This window comes from Tripterygium wilfordii, chromosome 15 (assembly GCF_013401445.1).
Source record: "Tripterygium wilfordii isolate XIE 37 chromosome 15, ASM1340144v1, whole genome shotgun sequence".
Taxonomy (NCBI): domain Eukaryota; kingdom Viridiplantae; phylum Streptophyta; class Magnoliopsida; order Celastrales; family Celastraceae; genus Tripterygium; species Tripterygium wilfordii.
In genome coordinates, this window is record NC_052246.1 from 2,631,726 (window position 1) to 2,648,785 (window position 17,060).

Sequence of the window (17,060 nt, forward strand, 5' to 3'; positions counted from 1 at the left end):
TTCCTCGTTGTCACTATCATTAGTTGTGATTGATTATCATTACCACTAATTGTAGTTTCAAATCTACCATTGAATTTTGATACGTCTTCCCAAATGACCTTTCACATGTGCACCATTAACTGTACGCACTTATTTTTCAATCGTAGATGCAACGAGTCCCACAATAAATGTGTGATCTCCACTTTTGTTGTGTTTTATTACAACCATTGAATTTCGAATGCGTAAAATCAGTGCATATACTAATATATATCTAATGTTAATTTTCAATAATAGGAATAAAAATACTAAACATACCACCTCAAGAGAAAATTAGAGAGAGACACAATCGATTACCAAATCTTCTTCTGTCAGTGTCGGTGCGGCTCCAAGAATCCCTAGTGAGTTCGGAGGCTGAACAAGAGAATGGATCCGTCCTTTTGATCCCACCCAGTGTCAAAGACCCCTGAGAGGTTGTTCTGCCAGATGAGCTACATAGTGAGTAAAGAACCTACCAAGTGCTAAGTCACCAATGGTCTTAATCCTTGCACGTTAGCCATTGGGATCACAAACCTGACTTTCCAAGCTTTAGCTACTATGACACACCTTAAAACTAGTTCTTACATTAATGAGACACAAATAACATCAACAATATAGTGGATATTGTTCAATATTCATGATGAAAAACAAGGTTTGAAATAACAGATTATTTCAAAACTGTGTTCATAAATATTTGGAACCCACAAGAAGGTCATCATCATTGCCAAAAAAAATGGACCATAAAAGATGTCATGGAAAGCTCTTTTAACCTAATCAAGTAAGAAAAAATCTACCACCAATCAAGAATAAGTTTTTCGCATTCCGATTCATTTATGGTAAGACAAAAAAGATTTTAGAGCCTAACCACAAACACATACTGTTGGCAGATCCCCTAAGATCATATATACAGGTCTCAATTGTTCATCATCATGTTGATTGATGAACATTAAAGACGGATTTTTTAATCATAAATAACATCAAAGAAAGAAATCTCTTAAAGCAGATATATAAATAAATAAATAATACTTCCCCTTCAAGAAACGAGAGTAATCTCCAAAAAACAACTACCACTGCATGCACATTCAGCAACTAAAAAAAGAATGTCTGCCGTCAATAGCTAATGTCGAATGTCCAAATAGCACATCTGACAATTTGGGGAACCAGAAAAACTCTTCCAAACAGTGTCACACAAATTGTGTCGTTGAACAAACTTTCTTATATGCGGCTTTAAAAAAAAAAAAAAACACTTCCTGATGGTAATAAAAGGTCTATGATCAAGGTGTACAATGAAGTCCATCCCTAAGTTAACACCTCATTTCGTCAGAAAGACTAAACAAAGGAAATAAAGAAGACAATGAACTCCATCCCCAAGTTAACACCTCATTTTGTCACACACGCAACAAAGATGCAGGCAAGAGAAAGAGATGCAAATAACTCTCAATTAGATAATGTTGGTCAATTAAATCGGTGTTAGGTTCAAAACTACATTTACGAATAACACTTGGCAGAAATCCTCGTCAATCAGATCTTAATTTAGGAGCAATTCGAAGAATTTCAGCTTTAGTTTCTCAATAACTAAAAATGGGAATAAGAAGAGTAAACATGTGGCCTTTAGTTGTATATATTCACCAGAGGAATTGTAGTTTCTACTTCTTTTAATTCTGCTAGCAAAAATAATAGCCAGAACAAGAGCAAAAATGTATGCCCACCCTACATGCCGAGTCTGATCCCACTAAAATCATAAACAAGCCTTTGCTTTCGGGTGCAGTGGAATCATTCTGCCTGTTTTTCCAATAATTATTTGTTACCATCATCCTCTACAACAGTGAAAATGACAAAGCCATCTGATCAGTCATTCCTCCTATAAGTTCATACCGGAAAACCCTATTTTTCAATGTTAACCAACCCATTAGCTGTAGGGGTCAGATTACTCAACTTGGACGTACATACAGATTTAAGTAATAAAAAAGGTGCAAAGAAGACAGAGAAACAAGTTAACGAACTCTTAGAAGCATTTTCAAGTAGTACATACTATACTAACCCAACATCTCGTAGAACATTTTCAGATAAGCAAGCCTTTACATGGCAAACCATAGAACATTTCCAGATAACAAGATAAGTAAACCATCTAGCACTATATAGTAACAATACAAGTAAGACAATAAAGAGAGGATAAATGACTAATAACAAGTGCAGATTATCATATATATTAACTGGTAAACTTGGTCATTCATCAACCTAATTTGCTGTCATCGGAAAACGATAAGGTCCAGGCTGGTGGGTTGAATAATAATAGATTCTAGAAAGCATCAAGATATAAGCCCTAAAAGAAGACAATGCAAATCCACATAACAAGACAAAAAGAAAGTGGAAGAGATGGGAGATGATATTGATTAATATAATTGTACAATTACAAGTCATTGTACTAATCAGTTTGAAGGAACCAAGAAAAGCCACGAGTTAGAAACATAGCTGACAGAAAACCCAAGTCGGCCCAAGATTAATTGGCCTCACATGGGCAGTGGACGAGGATTTACTGGTATATTTAAAACCAGAATTGCCTTACTCTGAGTCTGAGTTGGGTGAAACTTTCCACTGTCTATCCAACATATGAAAGTGACCAACACAGAAGCGATCCACATCAAAAAGAAACCAAAAAAAAAAAACATTACAACCATACCTTTTGCTTTTACCTGAAAATTATGTGGCAGTCCCCTAATAACATCTAAGCTTGCATATTAACATCCCACCCACCCACCACTTGCTCTCTCTATCTTAAAAAGAAATCAAAACACCCTATTGAAAGAAATGCTGCTTCAAGAGTTAAAAGAAACTTCTACCGACTGTTACTTAACAGCTACACTTGTAATTATTTTAGGTTTCATGGGCCAAGTAATATGCAGGAATAACATGGGTAGAGTTTTTGAAAACTCCATTGTCCGGATGAATCACAGGAGTAAATCAACGAACAAAATCAATATCAAATACAAATCACACATTCCCGAGTGTGGTAGCAAATCCAAATTAAGCAACGTCATATTCCATATTTATCTTTGCATACCTTGGACAAATTTGATGAGCCCGATTAAAATCCCGTACACACTCCTGCAAAAGACCTATTTCTGGTATATCATGAACAGAATCAACAGATACATAACATCAATGTGTAAATAAAGGACCATGTTAAGAATTAGAAACTATAACATAAACAAACAAGATGATCTTGGTTGTTTAAAACTAGTTTTCTTATATTTTTGACAAAATTCTCCCTCAGGCCACCTTTCACTATTCCTTGTTTAGCTACATGGTCTTCTCTGCTGCTCTGTTTTGCAATCTTTTTGTCAAGAACAATTATCCATTTTGTTAAAATTTCTTTCAATTTATTATAAATTATAACATTAATACGATGATCAAAGGAACAAGAGCATTTTTTTCGATTCAACAATTGACATATTTCAAACAAAAAAAAATCATATATTGAACATCTATGTGACCACTTTAAAACAAATTAGTTTGTGGGGAAAAAAGATTATACAACTCACCTGAAACAAAGAAGCCCAATTCATGTAACAAGTTGCAACCAGATCTCTGCCCATGTTAACAACATCTATTGGAGCAAGGCGCAGACGTGCAGTGCCTATTATTGTGATGTGAAGAAAAGGTGAAAAATACCCGTCATGTTCTGCTTTTAAGAAAGCACAAAAATGGCATACGTGAGTTCATAATACATGGGGAGTAACAAAGCTTTGGTGTAATCTCCACTGATAGCACTGGTTGCCCATTTGCTTTGATGCCAAAGCAGCATTTTTATTCTTCACACAGAGAGCATTATTAGGATCTGGCAAGTCTTTAATCATCTAAGTTGGTCAAAATTTCGAAAAATTAAAAAGTGAGAAAACAAGGCATTCATCAAAAGCAACATAATAAATGAAAAATCAAATGTGGCAATTATTTTTAAAAAAATGACTCACTTGGTGGAATTAGGGCAAATAACAAAAGAATTTGAGAAGTGAAGAAGAAGAAATGGAAGGAAGATCATTAGAACTGCGACCTGCCACCATCAGCTTCAGACTGTCTGGAATGACAGATTTCAACTTCTCCATTCAGATTGACTCGGATACTGAGTCACAGACTGACGTTGAATTGTCCAATCTTACCAGCACTTAGTTTTTCTTAACCACACAGAGCAGTTAATAGTATATCATACATGTTCATGAACTGTGAAATAAATTCACAAAATGTAAATAGTATAACAAAAGAAAAAACTATCAGTTTTATTCATGCAAGGAACCGCCCTTGCCAAAAGCAAAGTCAGGCCACAATGAACCAAATCCTAAAAAATCCCAATTATAGAAATATGAAAAACAAATGGAGAGAACAAAAAAGACAGCTTTATTGGTTTTACGAAAGACTTTTTGCATGTTATTGGAGTGAAAATAATTTCTAAGTTTTGTTCATGCAAGGAACCACTCTTACCTAAACCAAGCCAAACCCTAGAAAAACCCCATCATCATAATTCGAAAAACAAAGAACCAAAAGAGTTTAACTAAAGTGGATTTCTCTGTTTCCTTCAAGCAAGGGAACCACCCTTGCCTAAACAAAGCCAAACCTTAAGAAAACATTATTATAAAAATTCAAAACAAAAATGGGAAAAAAAAAAAAAAAAAAAAACCTAAACTTGATTGTTTAGCTTATTCATGCGAGGGAAGGGAAAAAAAAAACGAAATTTGAAGATTCAAAAACAAAAAGAGAAGCAAGAACCCCAAGAGTTTGACTAAAGTGAAATTCTCGGTTTCATTCAAACAAGGAACCACCCTTGCCCAAACTAAGCCAAGCCACGCTAAACCAAACACTAAGAAAACATGATCATCAAAATTCCAAACAAAAATGGAACAAAAAGAATCCACACAGCTTGATGATTGGTTTAGCTTATTCATGCGAGGAATCACCCTTGCCAAAACCAAGCCAAATCACCGAACAAAATCCAAAGAAATCTCAATTATTAAATTCCAAAAAAACAAAGAGAGAAAGAAAACACAAGGCCCCAAAGAGTTTGACTAGAGTGGAATTCTTAGTTTCATTCAAGCAAGGAACCACCCTTGTCTAAACAAAGCTAAGTAAGCCACACCTAACCAAACCCTACAAAAATCGAAATATCAAGATTTGAAAAACAAAGAGAAAAGCAAGAACCCAAAGAGTTTGGCTAAAGTGAAATACTCGGTTTCATTCAAACAAGGAACCACCCTTGTCCAAACTAAGCCAAGCCACGCTAAACCAAACACTAAGAAAACATGATCATCAAAATTCCAAACAAAAATGGAACAAAAAGAATCCACACAGCTTGATGATTGATTTAGCTTATTCATGCGAGGAATCACCCTTTCCAAAACCAAGCCAAATCACCAAACAAAATCCAAAGAAATCTCAATTATTAAATTCCAAAAAACAAAAAGCGAGAGAAAACACAAGACCCCAAAGAGTTTGACTAGAATGGAGTTTCATTCAAGTAAGGAAAAAATTCAAATAGAAATTAAAAAATCGCCAAATTTAGATCGATCAGGTTGTGAAACGTGGCAAGAAAGTGGAGCAAACATGTGTATACATTAATCAAAATTGAGACCAGTAAATATAGAAAACAAAAGGACGACCTCTGATTTGCCAAATCAAAATAAAATTTGAGATGAAACCCTAATGTAACGAAAACTCAAAACTGAGACCACAGATTTGAAAAAAAAAAAAAAAAAACACTAATAGGTCAAGAGCACTGATTTTCCAAATCGAAACTAAAATTACAACGAAACCCTTGTTAAGACATGCGAAACTCTAACCTAAACTCAAACAAAAAAAAAACAAACAAAGCAAAGTCAATCCAATCTCAAAACGAAAATCCAATACAAATATGGAACGCTGAGGAAAAAGTCAAATAGAAATCAAAAAATTCACCAAAACTGAGACCAATTGGATTGTTAAACGTGAGAAGGAAATTGGGAAATATTGTATACAGAAACCAAAATTTGAGAACAATCAATATAGGGGTGAAAAAAGAACAACTTATTCGCCAAATAAAACAAAATTTGATATGAAACCCTAATGCAGAGAAAACCCAAAACAGAGACTATATATTCGTAAAAAAAAACAAACGTTAATCGAAACCAGTGATTTTCCAAATCGAAGCTAAAATTAAAAGGAAACCCTTGTTGAAACGATCGAAGCAGAAACAAGTCATATTTGTAAAAATAAAATAAAATAAAAGGGAGTCACTGGTTACCTTCGTTCAAGCGACAGCAGAAACTCATCTTCGCCTCTTACCTTCTCTCGTTCTAAGATTTCGCAGCAAACATCTATATCAATCTTCGTTCGTGAGCTAGGGGGCCTCGGATTCAACTGGGTCGTCGGGTTTGGCGACAAACTAGTTTTCGTAAGTGCTCTTTTTGAATTGGTGCAAGTGTTACCGTTGTAGGGTATCTTTGTCAAGAGTCGGTTCGACTAAACTCTTCGATGCGTCGCCGTTTAAGTGAGGCGGTTGTGATTTCTAGCCGTTTGCAGACGTTTATTTCCTTTCTTCAGACTACGTTAGTTTTACGCGTACTCTAAAAAAATATTCTTGTTATTTTTCCCATTTTATATGACAAGAGAAAAGGCAAGCCAATTTTTAAAAAGCAATTTAAATGACATGTAAAAAAAAAAAGTCCCAGGTAAGCATCTCATTAGCGTACTCTTTAGCGAATCGAATGGATGGCAAGATGGGCCTGATTTTCTATTTAGTTGCTTGGTCCAAAACGTAGGCCCAGAACCACTGGGCATAGCATACGGTCTTGAATTTATCGTCAAAGTAGATGATGAGCAGTAATTTTCTAATTTCTACCATCTTTTTTAAGTGTAGAAATCGTATTTATAACTACACAAATAACAAATGGCTTAATTAATAATTTATATAATATATATATACATAGAAAATTTATAAAAAAAATATACTACTGTTTTCTCTTCAACTGCTGGCAGAGAGGAGTTAATTGGGCAGCAGAATCCTTTTGAAGCAAGAAATCACATGCATGAAAAGGAAAACAAAGGTGACCAATTGTATTTAAAAACACTATAAATGCAGCCCATTAATACGATGTTAAATTCAATTAACTCTGACTGATTCTTCGATGAGAATAACCGGATTTTTCGTTCATTTCAAGGCAGCTAATTTTTCTCCTATCTTTTAGCCTTTTGGATATTCTCTGGACACAAGGTCATTCCCGTCCACATTTTCTGGTTCATCTACCAATCATTGAGTTTCATGCTTCAATCTTAAACAACTCCCTCTCCTCCTCTACTAAGACTAAGAGTTGTTCTAATTTCCGTGATTATGGAGATGAAAAATAATATTAGTCAAAAAGTGGAAGTTTCAGATCTGAGTATTTCTGAAATTGTTTGCAAGTACAGCTGCCGCTGGAAAACTGTAAACAGGGCATATATGTAACAGAAGAACCATGAACACCTTTTGTACTTGCAGAACCCAATACTAGCTTGGTCCACACTCCCAACAGATAACAATGGGGTCACAGAACAGTGAACTTGCGAAGATTTTAGTCCTTCAAGCAACCAAATACACTATAAAAATGAATTGGAATGAGCAATTCCAAGGAAATTTTGCACTAACTGGTAATGTCTAAGCCAGTGATGAGAAAACTATTAAGGAGAATTCAAAGAGAGAGTTTCAGAGTTGACAATGAATGATGAATCAGAAAACTAAGTAGAATTTTCAAATAGTTCACTAAACCCAACTAAAAATCAAGTCTATGGTTATTTTTCAGAAACCACACTATACTCATCTTGCTCCATTGGAGCTGGTAAGTTAAGATCTATCGAAACAGCTGAAACTGCATCCAGTTTGGTAGGAGTTGTTGCAGAACTTGTTGAAGAAGCTGAAATGTGGGATCTCTTGTGTCCACCAAGTGCTTGTCCTGAACCAAATACTTTGAAGCAAAATGGGCACTCGAAAATCTTCTCATTAGCAGGAATTTTACCTTGCTCGCAAATTCTCTTATGGCCACCCAATGCTTGCAAAGATCGAAAACCCTTCTTGCATTTCTCGCAACGAATTTTCTTGCTCAATTTGGTCTCTTTGGATTTCTCGACCGATCTTTGATCTTGTTCCTTCATCCAACAATCCCTCGAAAGCATCATGAGACACATAGCAACATTTTCTTCAGGTGAAGCATCAGAAACAGAACTCACTGGTTCTGGATCGGCCGGCGAGGACTGGTACTCATTGTTATTATCAACCCAACTCTGTTTGCCGCTCTGCTTTGCCTTCTTGGTTTCAAATTTCATCTTCTGATTCTCGAATTTCCGATTCCTCTTAGATCGTCTCCGAGTTGGGTTTCTTGACTCAGTCTCACTCTCTCCATCTTGGACAACAACACAAGTCCCATGAGGTTCAGCAACAAAAGAAAATTTAGGATCTGCAACTCTGAAACTCTTCTTTGGATTCTCCCTCAACCCATAAACCAACCCTTTCTCTTCTCCTCCTCCTCCTCCTCTGTTCTTCTCTTCTTCTTCTAAAGATGCAGATGCGGCTGATTCGATTGTAGTGTCAACGGATTGCTGAGTCTTCTTTGGAAGAGGAAGAGTGGCTAAATGACCCTTCATGTGACCACCCAGAGCTCTGCCATTAGTGAAACTTCTGGTGCAGAGCTTGCATTTGTGCCTCTCCATAAGGAAAAATCAAGCAACAGAGACACAACAAGAACCCAAAAACAAAGGTCTTGTTGGTGATACAAAGAGATTGGGGAATTGCTTAAAAGCAAAGAGTAGGTGACAAGCATTCCTCCACCAAAAGACACACACAACCCAAAAAACCAATTGAGTAAAATATCAAGGAAAAAACAGTTGTGGATTGTGTGAAATAGTAAAAAAAATTTTGTCTTAAAACTGAAAATTAAAAATAAAAATGTGTGTGATTTGATGAGTTGTGAAAGATGGACAAGTAACATGCAATCCTTGCCCAACTCTCAGTTGATAAGGCTTTTTGTTTTGTTTTATTTTTTTTTACCACTTTTTGGGATCCAAAATTTCCAGATAAGCAATTCAATTTTAGTTTATTTTATACCTATTTGAAGGGATATGTAGGACTACTATCCTATCCAATGTGCTCAAATGAAAAAAGTTCATCTCAATTATTTCAAATAATGAGATGAACGTACATAATACATGTGAAATCATGGACCCCACATGATTCATATGAACGAATTTGTGTGCGTTCATCTCTATATTCGAGATACTTGAGATAAAAAAAATATTGGGATTCGTAAAACTATCCGTGCTCAAATTCTCATCCATCCATTTGTGCATTACTTTGAAATTTTCAAGCGGATTGGCTTTGGGCCCCAACACTCATACTTCTCCATACCCTCACTCAATCTGTATGGTTTGCACTTTGTAGTCTATGTTTATTATTGTCTTTTTCTCTGTATATTAGTCTTTCTGTTTAGTAGACTGTGCTCATTGCTTTTCTGCTTTTTGTTTAATATTTATACAAGGTGTGGGGTTCCAATTTCCAACTTGAAATCTAATTAAATTTGATATTAATCCAGTTTTGCGTTGTTAAATACACTGTTTGTCGATACTAAAATCTCACTCGTGACTCAAACCGAACAATATATTTGATGCGTTTGTGGACTAAGAACTTTAAGATTACTTTTTAGGGTTCACCATTTTTGTTAGGTTTATAAATTTACAAGAGGGTCAGTCAAATTGCTAATAATGTCTACCGCTTAACAAGTGTGTGAATTAGGTGGCCTCAACAATCTCATTATAGTGACCGTGAAGCAATCGTTTAATGCCATGTTGATGACACTGCTTCTCCTCCCACTAGCCAATGAATAGATTATATGATGGAAAACAAAAGTACTGGAATAATTATAAAAATTGCTATGATTTTTATATCACATATATAATTTGTTTTGTTATTTTAATCATAATTTTTTTTTCTTTTTTTGTAAATGAGAGAATTATTAAGTTATATTATAATAAAAATAGACAGCGTATCTATTGTCATTTTATAAATATAATTAAGAAGTACAAATTCTGGGGAAAAAATTTAAATTATCTGAAAAAATTATGAATTATATTGAGAATCTAATATGGATTTAAAAAATAAGCACTTTTAACCAAAACCAAGTACATGTAATTTTTTTTAATTGAAAACAATATCATAACAAATTTACCCTTTGCACATTTGATATAGGTTTAAACTCGAGCATCAGATCTATACGCATATAAATTTTCCATTAATAACATAATAAATTGAACCAAAATTATGCACGCGACTAAAAGAGTATTAGCCGTAGGTGGCACACTTGTCACTTTTGTGCTGCTTTAACAAAAACTAGTTGGTCCCGTTCGGGGATGAGAGGGGCTGGAATGATTCCAGCCAATTCCACCCATCACAGCCGTTGATGATATTTGCTTCATAATGTCATTAAGTGTAATTAATGATGATGTAATGGTTATGATGGGTGGAATTGGCTGTAATGATTCCAGCCACACCCATCCCGTTCGGGTGTAGGGACGGCTGGATGATACAACCACGTGCCGCGCTAAAAGTGCAAAACAGAGCACTTATCTGCTGATCACTTTCTTGGGCTGAGCTCTACCTCACCTCAACCCTCTGGGGAGAATCGAAATCAGGTAGTCATATTACCTGGCAGAGGTATAAACCCCCACCAACCGAGCTCCCCCGGTTCTCAATTATACTAACCAAATAATTAAATAACGTCAAATTAAATTAAATTAGCCTTAGCCCTTAAGTTATGTTTATTTAGTTGAACAAATGAAAGCCTGGTTGATCAGATTGTTTGGCCAACACCTTGAGATCCAGGGTTTTATTCTCACCATAGGCGTTTAGGATTTGGGTAGTTTTTCATCCGTTGTGATGGTCTTCATGCCCCTCGGACATGACTTAGTGTGTGTGGCCTGTGGCCTTTCCAAAAAAAAAAAAAGAGTTGGACAAGTGAAATATAAAATTTATAGCATCTTATCATACTTTTTTTTGCATGAAACACGTAATAAAGTGGTTGATGAGTAAAGTAAGTAAGTAGCAAGTGAGTCGTTGGTTGAACGACAATCACATTATATATAAGGCATCATCCACCCAATTATGTCGTGGGTTCGAATGATATCCCTCCCCAAATCCCTATTTCAAAAAAAAAAAGTAACAAGTCCATTACATTCGAGTCACTAATTAGAGTGATAAGGATCATGAGTATCATCCTGATGATCACGATTCTAATTCCCTCATCTGTTTCAAAAACGAAAAAGTAACAAGTCCATTATTGGATGATTCAAATGTGGAAACATTGAAGATTCTGGTATGTTGCACTATTTGGAGTTTTCTGCGGCAACAATTAAACAGTAGTCATGACTTATGAAGACCTGCCGGCCGGCCTCCGCTTTTTAGTCTTCATGGGCCACCCAATTGATTATCCCATGTATGCTCTCCTTCATCTCCGCGTGATTACGGCCGCACACTAGTCTCAGATTATAATTTTACCCTAATTAGTCTTTAATTTATTTGTTTGAGTTTTTTTTTCTTTAATCACCGTCGCAAATAGAGTCTCTGTTTTCCTGTAATTTATGCTACTACATCAATTTAATTTACACTCCTGTCATTATTTGCTTGATTAGTCGATAACAAATTTTCCTTTTTTAACAGATAAACCAAAGTGAAAGATAACTTTTTACAGTGCAGTTAATATTAGTTTAGACCATGCATGTTTTGCTGCTTTTTAGGTACAACTCCCACCAAATCGGGACACGTATGCATGTCACGTGTCCAACTCCACGTTGTCACGTATGAATTACCTTTTTTTTTTAAATGCCTATTGATCAGACACACGCTAAATCATATCTGACGGATATAAAGGTCATTACATCGGATGAAAACTATCCAAATCTCAACCCCTGATGAGAATAGAACCATGTACGTCTAGGTTCTGAACAAATAACCTGACCAACCAGACTACTTTTAATTCTCCACAACTCCATGTATGAATTATTGGGTTCTTATATTACATCACTCACAAGAAAAGGGGAAAGGAATGTATGCACTATGCACTCACAATTTTCCCACACACAAAAATATATCATACAAAATACAAATTTAGGCTCCGTAAAATGTTTTTTTCGGATTAATTTTTTTTTGAAAAGTTCGCCAATAAAAAGTGTTGAGTCATTTCAAATCATTAAAATGGTTTGTTGTACATTATTTATTGTTCTTAAATGTCCAATTTACTAATATACGATCCGATCCGTATAACGTTTTCGTGCAAAAAAATCCAACTTTCATTCAAATGAACAAGATAAAAAGTTCATTCAATCATGAACTTTATATCTCAAAAATTGGTAAAAAATTGCATGAACTTGTACCTCAAAAGGTTGATTGGCGTGCGTTTTTATAACTGAATTTATGGTGAAGGGGGTTTTCATGCATCTGTTAATTACCTTTAGGAGCGATGATGATGGTGTGATCAAAGCGTCTCTTCCATATGCAAATACACACCATTTTAGTTCAACCTAGCTTTCTGGGCCCAACAATTCAACAAGGATTTTGTATTTTTGGTAAGGTCTGGTCCGTAGCTATCAACCAAAATCCAAAAGCTACGGATCTACGTATACCAGCGATGCCGTTTTGGCTGTGACTTTACTTGTTTGGAGTTTCGAGTTCGGAGCCGGATTTGTCTTTTAAGTCCGTTATCCGCTAAGACGACTACATTCGGCTCTCGTATGGCCTCTCTGATTAGGTCACCCTAACTGCCAAACCAAACTACAACGTTCATTCTTTTTCTTTTTCTTTTTTTTTTCCTATCTACAACGTAGAATCTAGACTATCTAGTTATCAAACAAGTTGACAAAGTTAGATTAGCCTATACTGGTATGCACTGTTTTGTCTTCGCAGGCCCAACACCAACCCATACTAATATGAGTCCAAAAAAAGCGTTTATTATTGGTCATGAAGTTTAATTAACTTATTATATATTGTATTTCACATCTCCATTTGAGCGATGTGGGACGAAGAAATTAGTCTATTTGTCACTCGGTAACTCGCACAACATTATCAAGCTTGACACTTAGAGGCTTATGACCTCACCTACTCGAGCAAGGTGCTACAATGACACATTTCAATAGTTCAATTCTATGATCTATCGAGAAGAAACATCTAGGTGAAAGTCTGGTGGTAAATCTCTCTTGGGTCATATTGTATGAACTCGTAAACTCATGAGTTCGATTTCCATTAGGAACAATACCCTTGTAATCACGCACAGAGTTTTGACCCAATTTATATTATTATCAACTGAGAAATTTATGTATGCGCAGATATGATGGCTTGAGTTTAGGTTTACCCATCAAATAGAATTGTCAACTTCGCCTCATAAACCCATCGACTATCCAACATCTACCCACTACGTGACATTCGGATCACATACGTGCCCGCATCGCAGGAAGCCGACACGATTGGATCACCTTTGCCTATCTCATTATGTGATATATAATATCTGGACCAATTGTCATGAGTTGCGTTAAGTCTCTATCTTAAAGCTGGTTAACCCCATTAGGTAGCGTTACCAACTTCTCTCTCTATAAAACCTATATATGAACCATCCAATATGTATATATATATCGATGTAAAGATTCAATATTTTCCTAGCAATCAATGAATGGGGGATGAGGGGTCTAGTGTATGTAAAGAAACTAAAAATTATTGACTCACAGTGTCGGCTAGAGACTAATAATGCAATGCTCACACATCAACGACTGAGGCTTAGAAGTAAAGTTAGAACCACTGAATATATGGCATCCACGTCTAGTATTTATTCATATTTTCAATAACCATGTGATCTTGAGAGACACTAGGACCTTAATTTCGAATCAAAAAGGTGTGTGTGTGTGTGTGTGTGTTGATCCAGTAATATGTAAAGTACTCAATGGAAGAATTCATTCCAGGTAGAAAGTAAAAAGTTATATAGATGAGGAATGATTGGAGCTGACAGAGGCAACCCATCAAGCAAGGAATCTTCACGAGATCATATGGGTTCGAGTGGGGGTGGCGTGATAAATTCCTAAAAGAAAATCATGAGGGAGGGCAAGAATGCCTATAGAGGTCTCCAGAACGGACAATACCTTGGACGCAAAAATGCATCCACAGCTAACAACTTACAGTAAAGCTTAATAGTCAGATGAAATTAAAAACACAAATGATAGCAGAAGCTTACTTGATACAAAATAAATCAAAGAATGCTTTTAAATGATTTACACTGTGCTGCAGCATTCAGCAGTTTTAATCACTAAGCTTAATGCTGGCAAATCCTCGAATTTTGCTTTTCGTTAATGGAGGATGATTAGCATTTCTTGCTGGAACTACTTCTTCAGGAAAAAAAAAAAGAGTTAAGTGTTGCTTGCCTCATCCATATCCAAAAGGCTGCTCTCTAATCTCTATGGATGGATGGTTTATAATCTTGGTATTAGACTGATCAGAATCTATATTTTTGCCGAAGAATTTTCGTAACATTTACAGCTACCAACTCCATTGATCTGCTTCCAAGCCTTATGATGGCTCTGCAAGAACAGATGAAACACAGGAGCTCTTACATTTTCTCGACGACCTTTTTTGCACTTCGATTCTTGCTCCATTATGTCATTTAACAAGAAACATACTAGCTTGCAAACCAGTCAAGTTGTTTATGCATGGATTTTGTACATGGACACAATTAATTAATATTGAAGCTCAATTTCATTCTGCTTTTACCACACACAGGGTCTAATTTTGATAAAACGAAGTACAGACCATGTTTATAAGCATATTTTAACTTAAGAGAGGCTTCTGTGCATCAAACTCACTTTCCAAGCCATCACCATAGGCATGTCCCTCCTTTCCTTTAGCCCATAGCACAAAGTAGAGACCCGTAAACATTAAGAACATACCGGCTAGGCTGCATTAAGAGAGTGATCAATTAATCAAATCCCAAGTCGATGATTGAATTTACTGAAGATTAACAGAATTGATATTGATCATACCTTCCGATCTTAATGGTTTCTCCTAATGTAATAGCAGAGAGAATGACCGAGATCACTGTTGCAACGGGGCTAAACATGGACACCAGCACTGGACCCCTTTTTCTCATTGCCCATCCAGTAAAACTTACCGATGCTCCACTTACTGTTCCTCCCTATCCATTCAAAATTTCATCAAGGTTCGGATCAGATTAAGCATATCAAACATTTTGCAGTAAATGCTTTAGATATATGACAGTAGCGCATTTAGTCCCGAATCATAGTGTATGTGTACCAGCAGAGAATAGCCTATGAGGGGTCCAATACTCATAAGAGGCCAACAAAGTTCCATTGAACGGTCTTGAAACATTTGAACAATCGCAGTTATCAGCACACCAATGAAGGATGTTACGGCAGATATTGACACCGGTGCAGGAAAATCACCTAAAGTCGCAGCCTGCCTCCAAAAATGTATAAATACATACATACATTCATACATGATTGGAAAACAATAGTACTTCTGCATTAGATTAACTTATTCACATTTATACCTGCAAGACAACGTTGCTCGATAGGACGAAAACAGCAGCCATGAGATACAAGCAACCGATGATTTTTTTTCTGTCGAAGACAGGATCCAGATGCTGATGACCAGGGGATGCAGTGCTGTGTATTAGGCTCATGGTGGTGGCACCTACGACACAAAGTAATGTCCCTGCAATCTTGACTTTGCTATATGTGCAACTTAGCTTAACTTTCTCGAACCTGCACCCGTCGAAACAAAATTAGCTTTGATAGTCTACAATTATTGAATCCATACATGAAACTGATGCAGCAAATACAAGGATAAGGTACCTAAATGTCCAAGCAATGATAAAAATGAGTCCGGGAGCAAGATTGGGCATTGCTGTTGCCATTGATGGTGAAGTTAGATACATCCCCTCTAGAAATAGAGTTTGGAACAAGGTTACCCTGAATAAAACAAGCACAGAAAATCAAGTTACATTAATCCTCAGTTTCTTGGAATGAATATTCGTGGAATTACAAAATTTTCAATACATAATTCAATAAGTTCTTTCAACCATTTCATCAAACTAGTGTAAAATTTTCTCTTACCCTCCAAAGGCTATCAAAACTAGCTGAATCACCAACTTTGAAGTCAATTTATCAGGCCATTTGCTCCTGAAGCATATATGAACATATAAACCATTGATATATTAATTAAGCTCCAATTCCATCATATTATACAAAACAGAGAGAAGAGAAAAGAAATTACCTTTCAAAACAAACGGCAAGAGGAGAGAGGATGAGGAAGGTAGCAAAGGTAGAGAAGATAACAATGGTGAAGGGTTTGATGCCTAAAGACATCAAGTAAGTCATCAAAACGGAGTTCCCAGCATACACAAATTGGTTCAATATCAAACCTCCTGTTATTAATACATCTTCAAACTTGTCTCTTCTTGTATACCAATCCATTTGAAATGGAAAATTGATGATATATGAATTTTTGTTCCTCTTTTGCTTCTTCAATTGCATCCTCCACCTACAAACCCTCCCATTATGTGTTTGATGAAATGAAGCCTCTCTTTTTCTTTTGCTTTCCTTTCCTGTTGTTTTCTTTCTTTCTTTCTTGGGAGCGTTTGGTTAGAAAGAAAGAAAAATGTTCTCTAACACCTCCATTGTTGTCCTGCTTTCACAGGTGTGGATGAAATAAACCAGCACCTCTCATTCTATATCGTCTGTTTTCGGTTTTATGATTTGTCTCTGTACCTTATTGGCTTTATGGGCTTTTGTCCCCATTTCAGTTTTAATTAATCACGTCTTGCCACTCTGTTTTCTTATCCAACCTTCAAGATGCTTTCCTACCAGTCTTCTCCGAGTCATTCGCAAGAAAATTAGACTTTCCTTAACCAAACACCTGCCTATGCTTTAAGGTTGCTTGTCTAGTGAGCAGCATTGCTTTTATGACGTAAAATCTTCCTTCAATTTGTTCATTGATGCCTCTT

General features: G+C 36.0%; 3 protein-coding genes across 19 annotated transcripts; all 3 read right to left on the reverse strand.

The window, feature by feature from the left end:
* Nucleotides 1-158: 158 nt before the first annotated feature.
* On the reverse strand, nucleotides 159-6,540 carry LOC120016529. Of its 16 annotated transcripts, none has more exons than XM_038869347.1 (6): nucleotides 6,284-6,540; nucleotides 3,987-4,187; nucleotides 3,729-3,872; nucleotides 3,558-3,652; nucleotides 3,077-3,120; nucleotides 159-455 (listed from the first exon to the last, which is right to left on the reverse strand). In XM_038869347.1, the coding sequence occupies exons 3-6, from the start codon at nucleotides 3,736-3,738 to the stop codon at nucleotides 299-301; spliced, it is 306 nt and encodes a 101-aa protein (XP_038725275.1). In that variant the 5' UTR covers nucleotides 3,739-3,872; nucleotides 3,987-4,187; nucleotides 6,284-6,540; the 3' UTR covers nucleotides 159-298. The 16 variants fall into 16 exon arrangements, 10 of the variants coding, with proteins under 10 accessions (XP_038725275.1, XP_038725274.1, XP_038725273.1 ...); XM_038869346.1 differs by having other exon boundaries at nucleotides 4,067-4,233; nucleotides 6,284-6,534; XM_038869345.1 differs by having other exon boundaries at nucleotides 3,987-4,233; nucleotides 6,284-6,531.
* A 1,200-nt stretch (nucleotides 6,541-7,740) lies between these two features.
* LOC120017154 (zinc finger protein ZAT1-like) lies at nucleotides 7,741-8,954 on the reverse strand. Its single transcript, XM_038870268.1, has one exon. It carries the CDS (start codon nucleotides 8,719-8,721, stop codon nucleotides 7,807-7,809), a length of 915 nt encoding a protein of 304 aa, XP_038726196.1. The 5' UTR covers nucleotides 8,722-8,954; the 3' UTR covers nucleotides 7,741-7,806.
* Nucleotides 8,955-14,246: 5,292 nt separating this feature from the next.
* LOC120016383 (WAT1-related protein At5g47470-like) lies at nucleotides 14,247-16,812 on the reverse strand. Of its 2 annotated transcripts, XM_038869120.1 has the most exons (8): nucleotides 16,331-16,812; nucleotides 16,171-16,236; nucleotides 15,910-16,026; nucleotides 15,606-15,819; nucleotides 15,350-15,511; nucleotides 15,079-15,230; nucleotides 14,902-14,993; nucleotides 14,247-14,619 (listed from the first exon to the last, which is right to left on the reverse strand). In XM_038869120.1, the coding sequence occupies exons 1-8, from the start codon at nucleotides 16,588-16,590 to the stop codon at nucleotides 14,609-14,611; spliced, it is 1,074 nt and encodes a 357-aa protein (XP_038725048.1). In that variant the 5' UTR covers nucleotides 16,591-16,812; the 3' UTR covers nucleotides 14,247-14,608. The 2 variants fall into 2 exon arrangements, with proteins under 2 accessions (XP_038725048.1, XP_038725047.1); XM_038869119.1 differs by lacking the exon at nucleotides 14,247-14,619 and having other exon boundaries at nucleotides 14,719-14,993; nucleotides 16,331-16,811.
* Between the last annotated feature and the right edge of the window lie 248 nt (nucleotides 16,813-17,060).

Bases quoted from the DNA above. Each gene is read 5' to 3' on its own strand.
- LOC120017154 (XM_038870268.1), bottom strand. From the start codon at position 8,721: ATGGAGAGGCACAAATGCAAGCTCTGCACCAGAAGTTTCACTAATGGC.
- LOC120016383 (XM_038869119.1), bottom strand. From the start codon at position 16,590: ATGCAATTGAAGAAGCAAAAGAGGAACAAAAATTCATATATCATCAAT. The intron at 16,237-16,330 runs GTAATTTCTTTT...TATATGCTTCAG, and splicing joins CTTGCCGTTTGTTTTGAAAG to GAGCAAATGGCCTGATAAAT. The intron at 14,994-15,078 runs GTATGATCAATA...CTCTTAATGCAG, and splicing joins GAAACCATTAAGATCGGAAG to CCTAGCCGGTATGTTCTTAA.
- LOC120016529 (XM_038869344.1), bottom strand. From the start codon at position 6,311: ATGAGTTTCTGCTGTCGCTTGAACGAAG. The intron at 3,698-6,283 runs GTAACCAGTGAC...TCTTAAAAGCAG, and splicing joins CTGCTGTCGCTTGAACGAAG to AACATGACGGGTATTTTTCA. The intron at 456-3,076 runs GTATGCAAAGAT...CTCATCTGGCAG, and splicing joins GCTCATCAAATTTGTCCAAG to AACAACCTCTCAGGGGTCTT.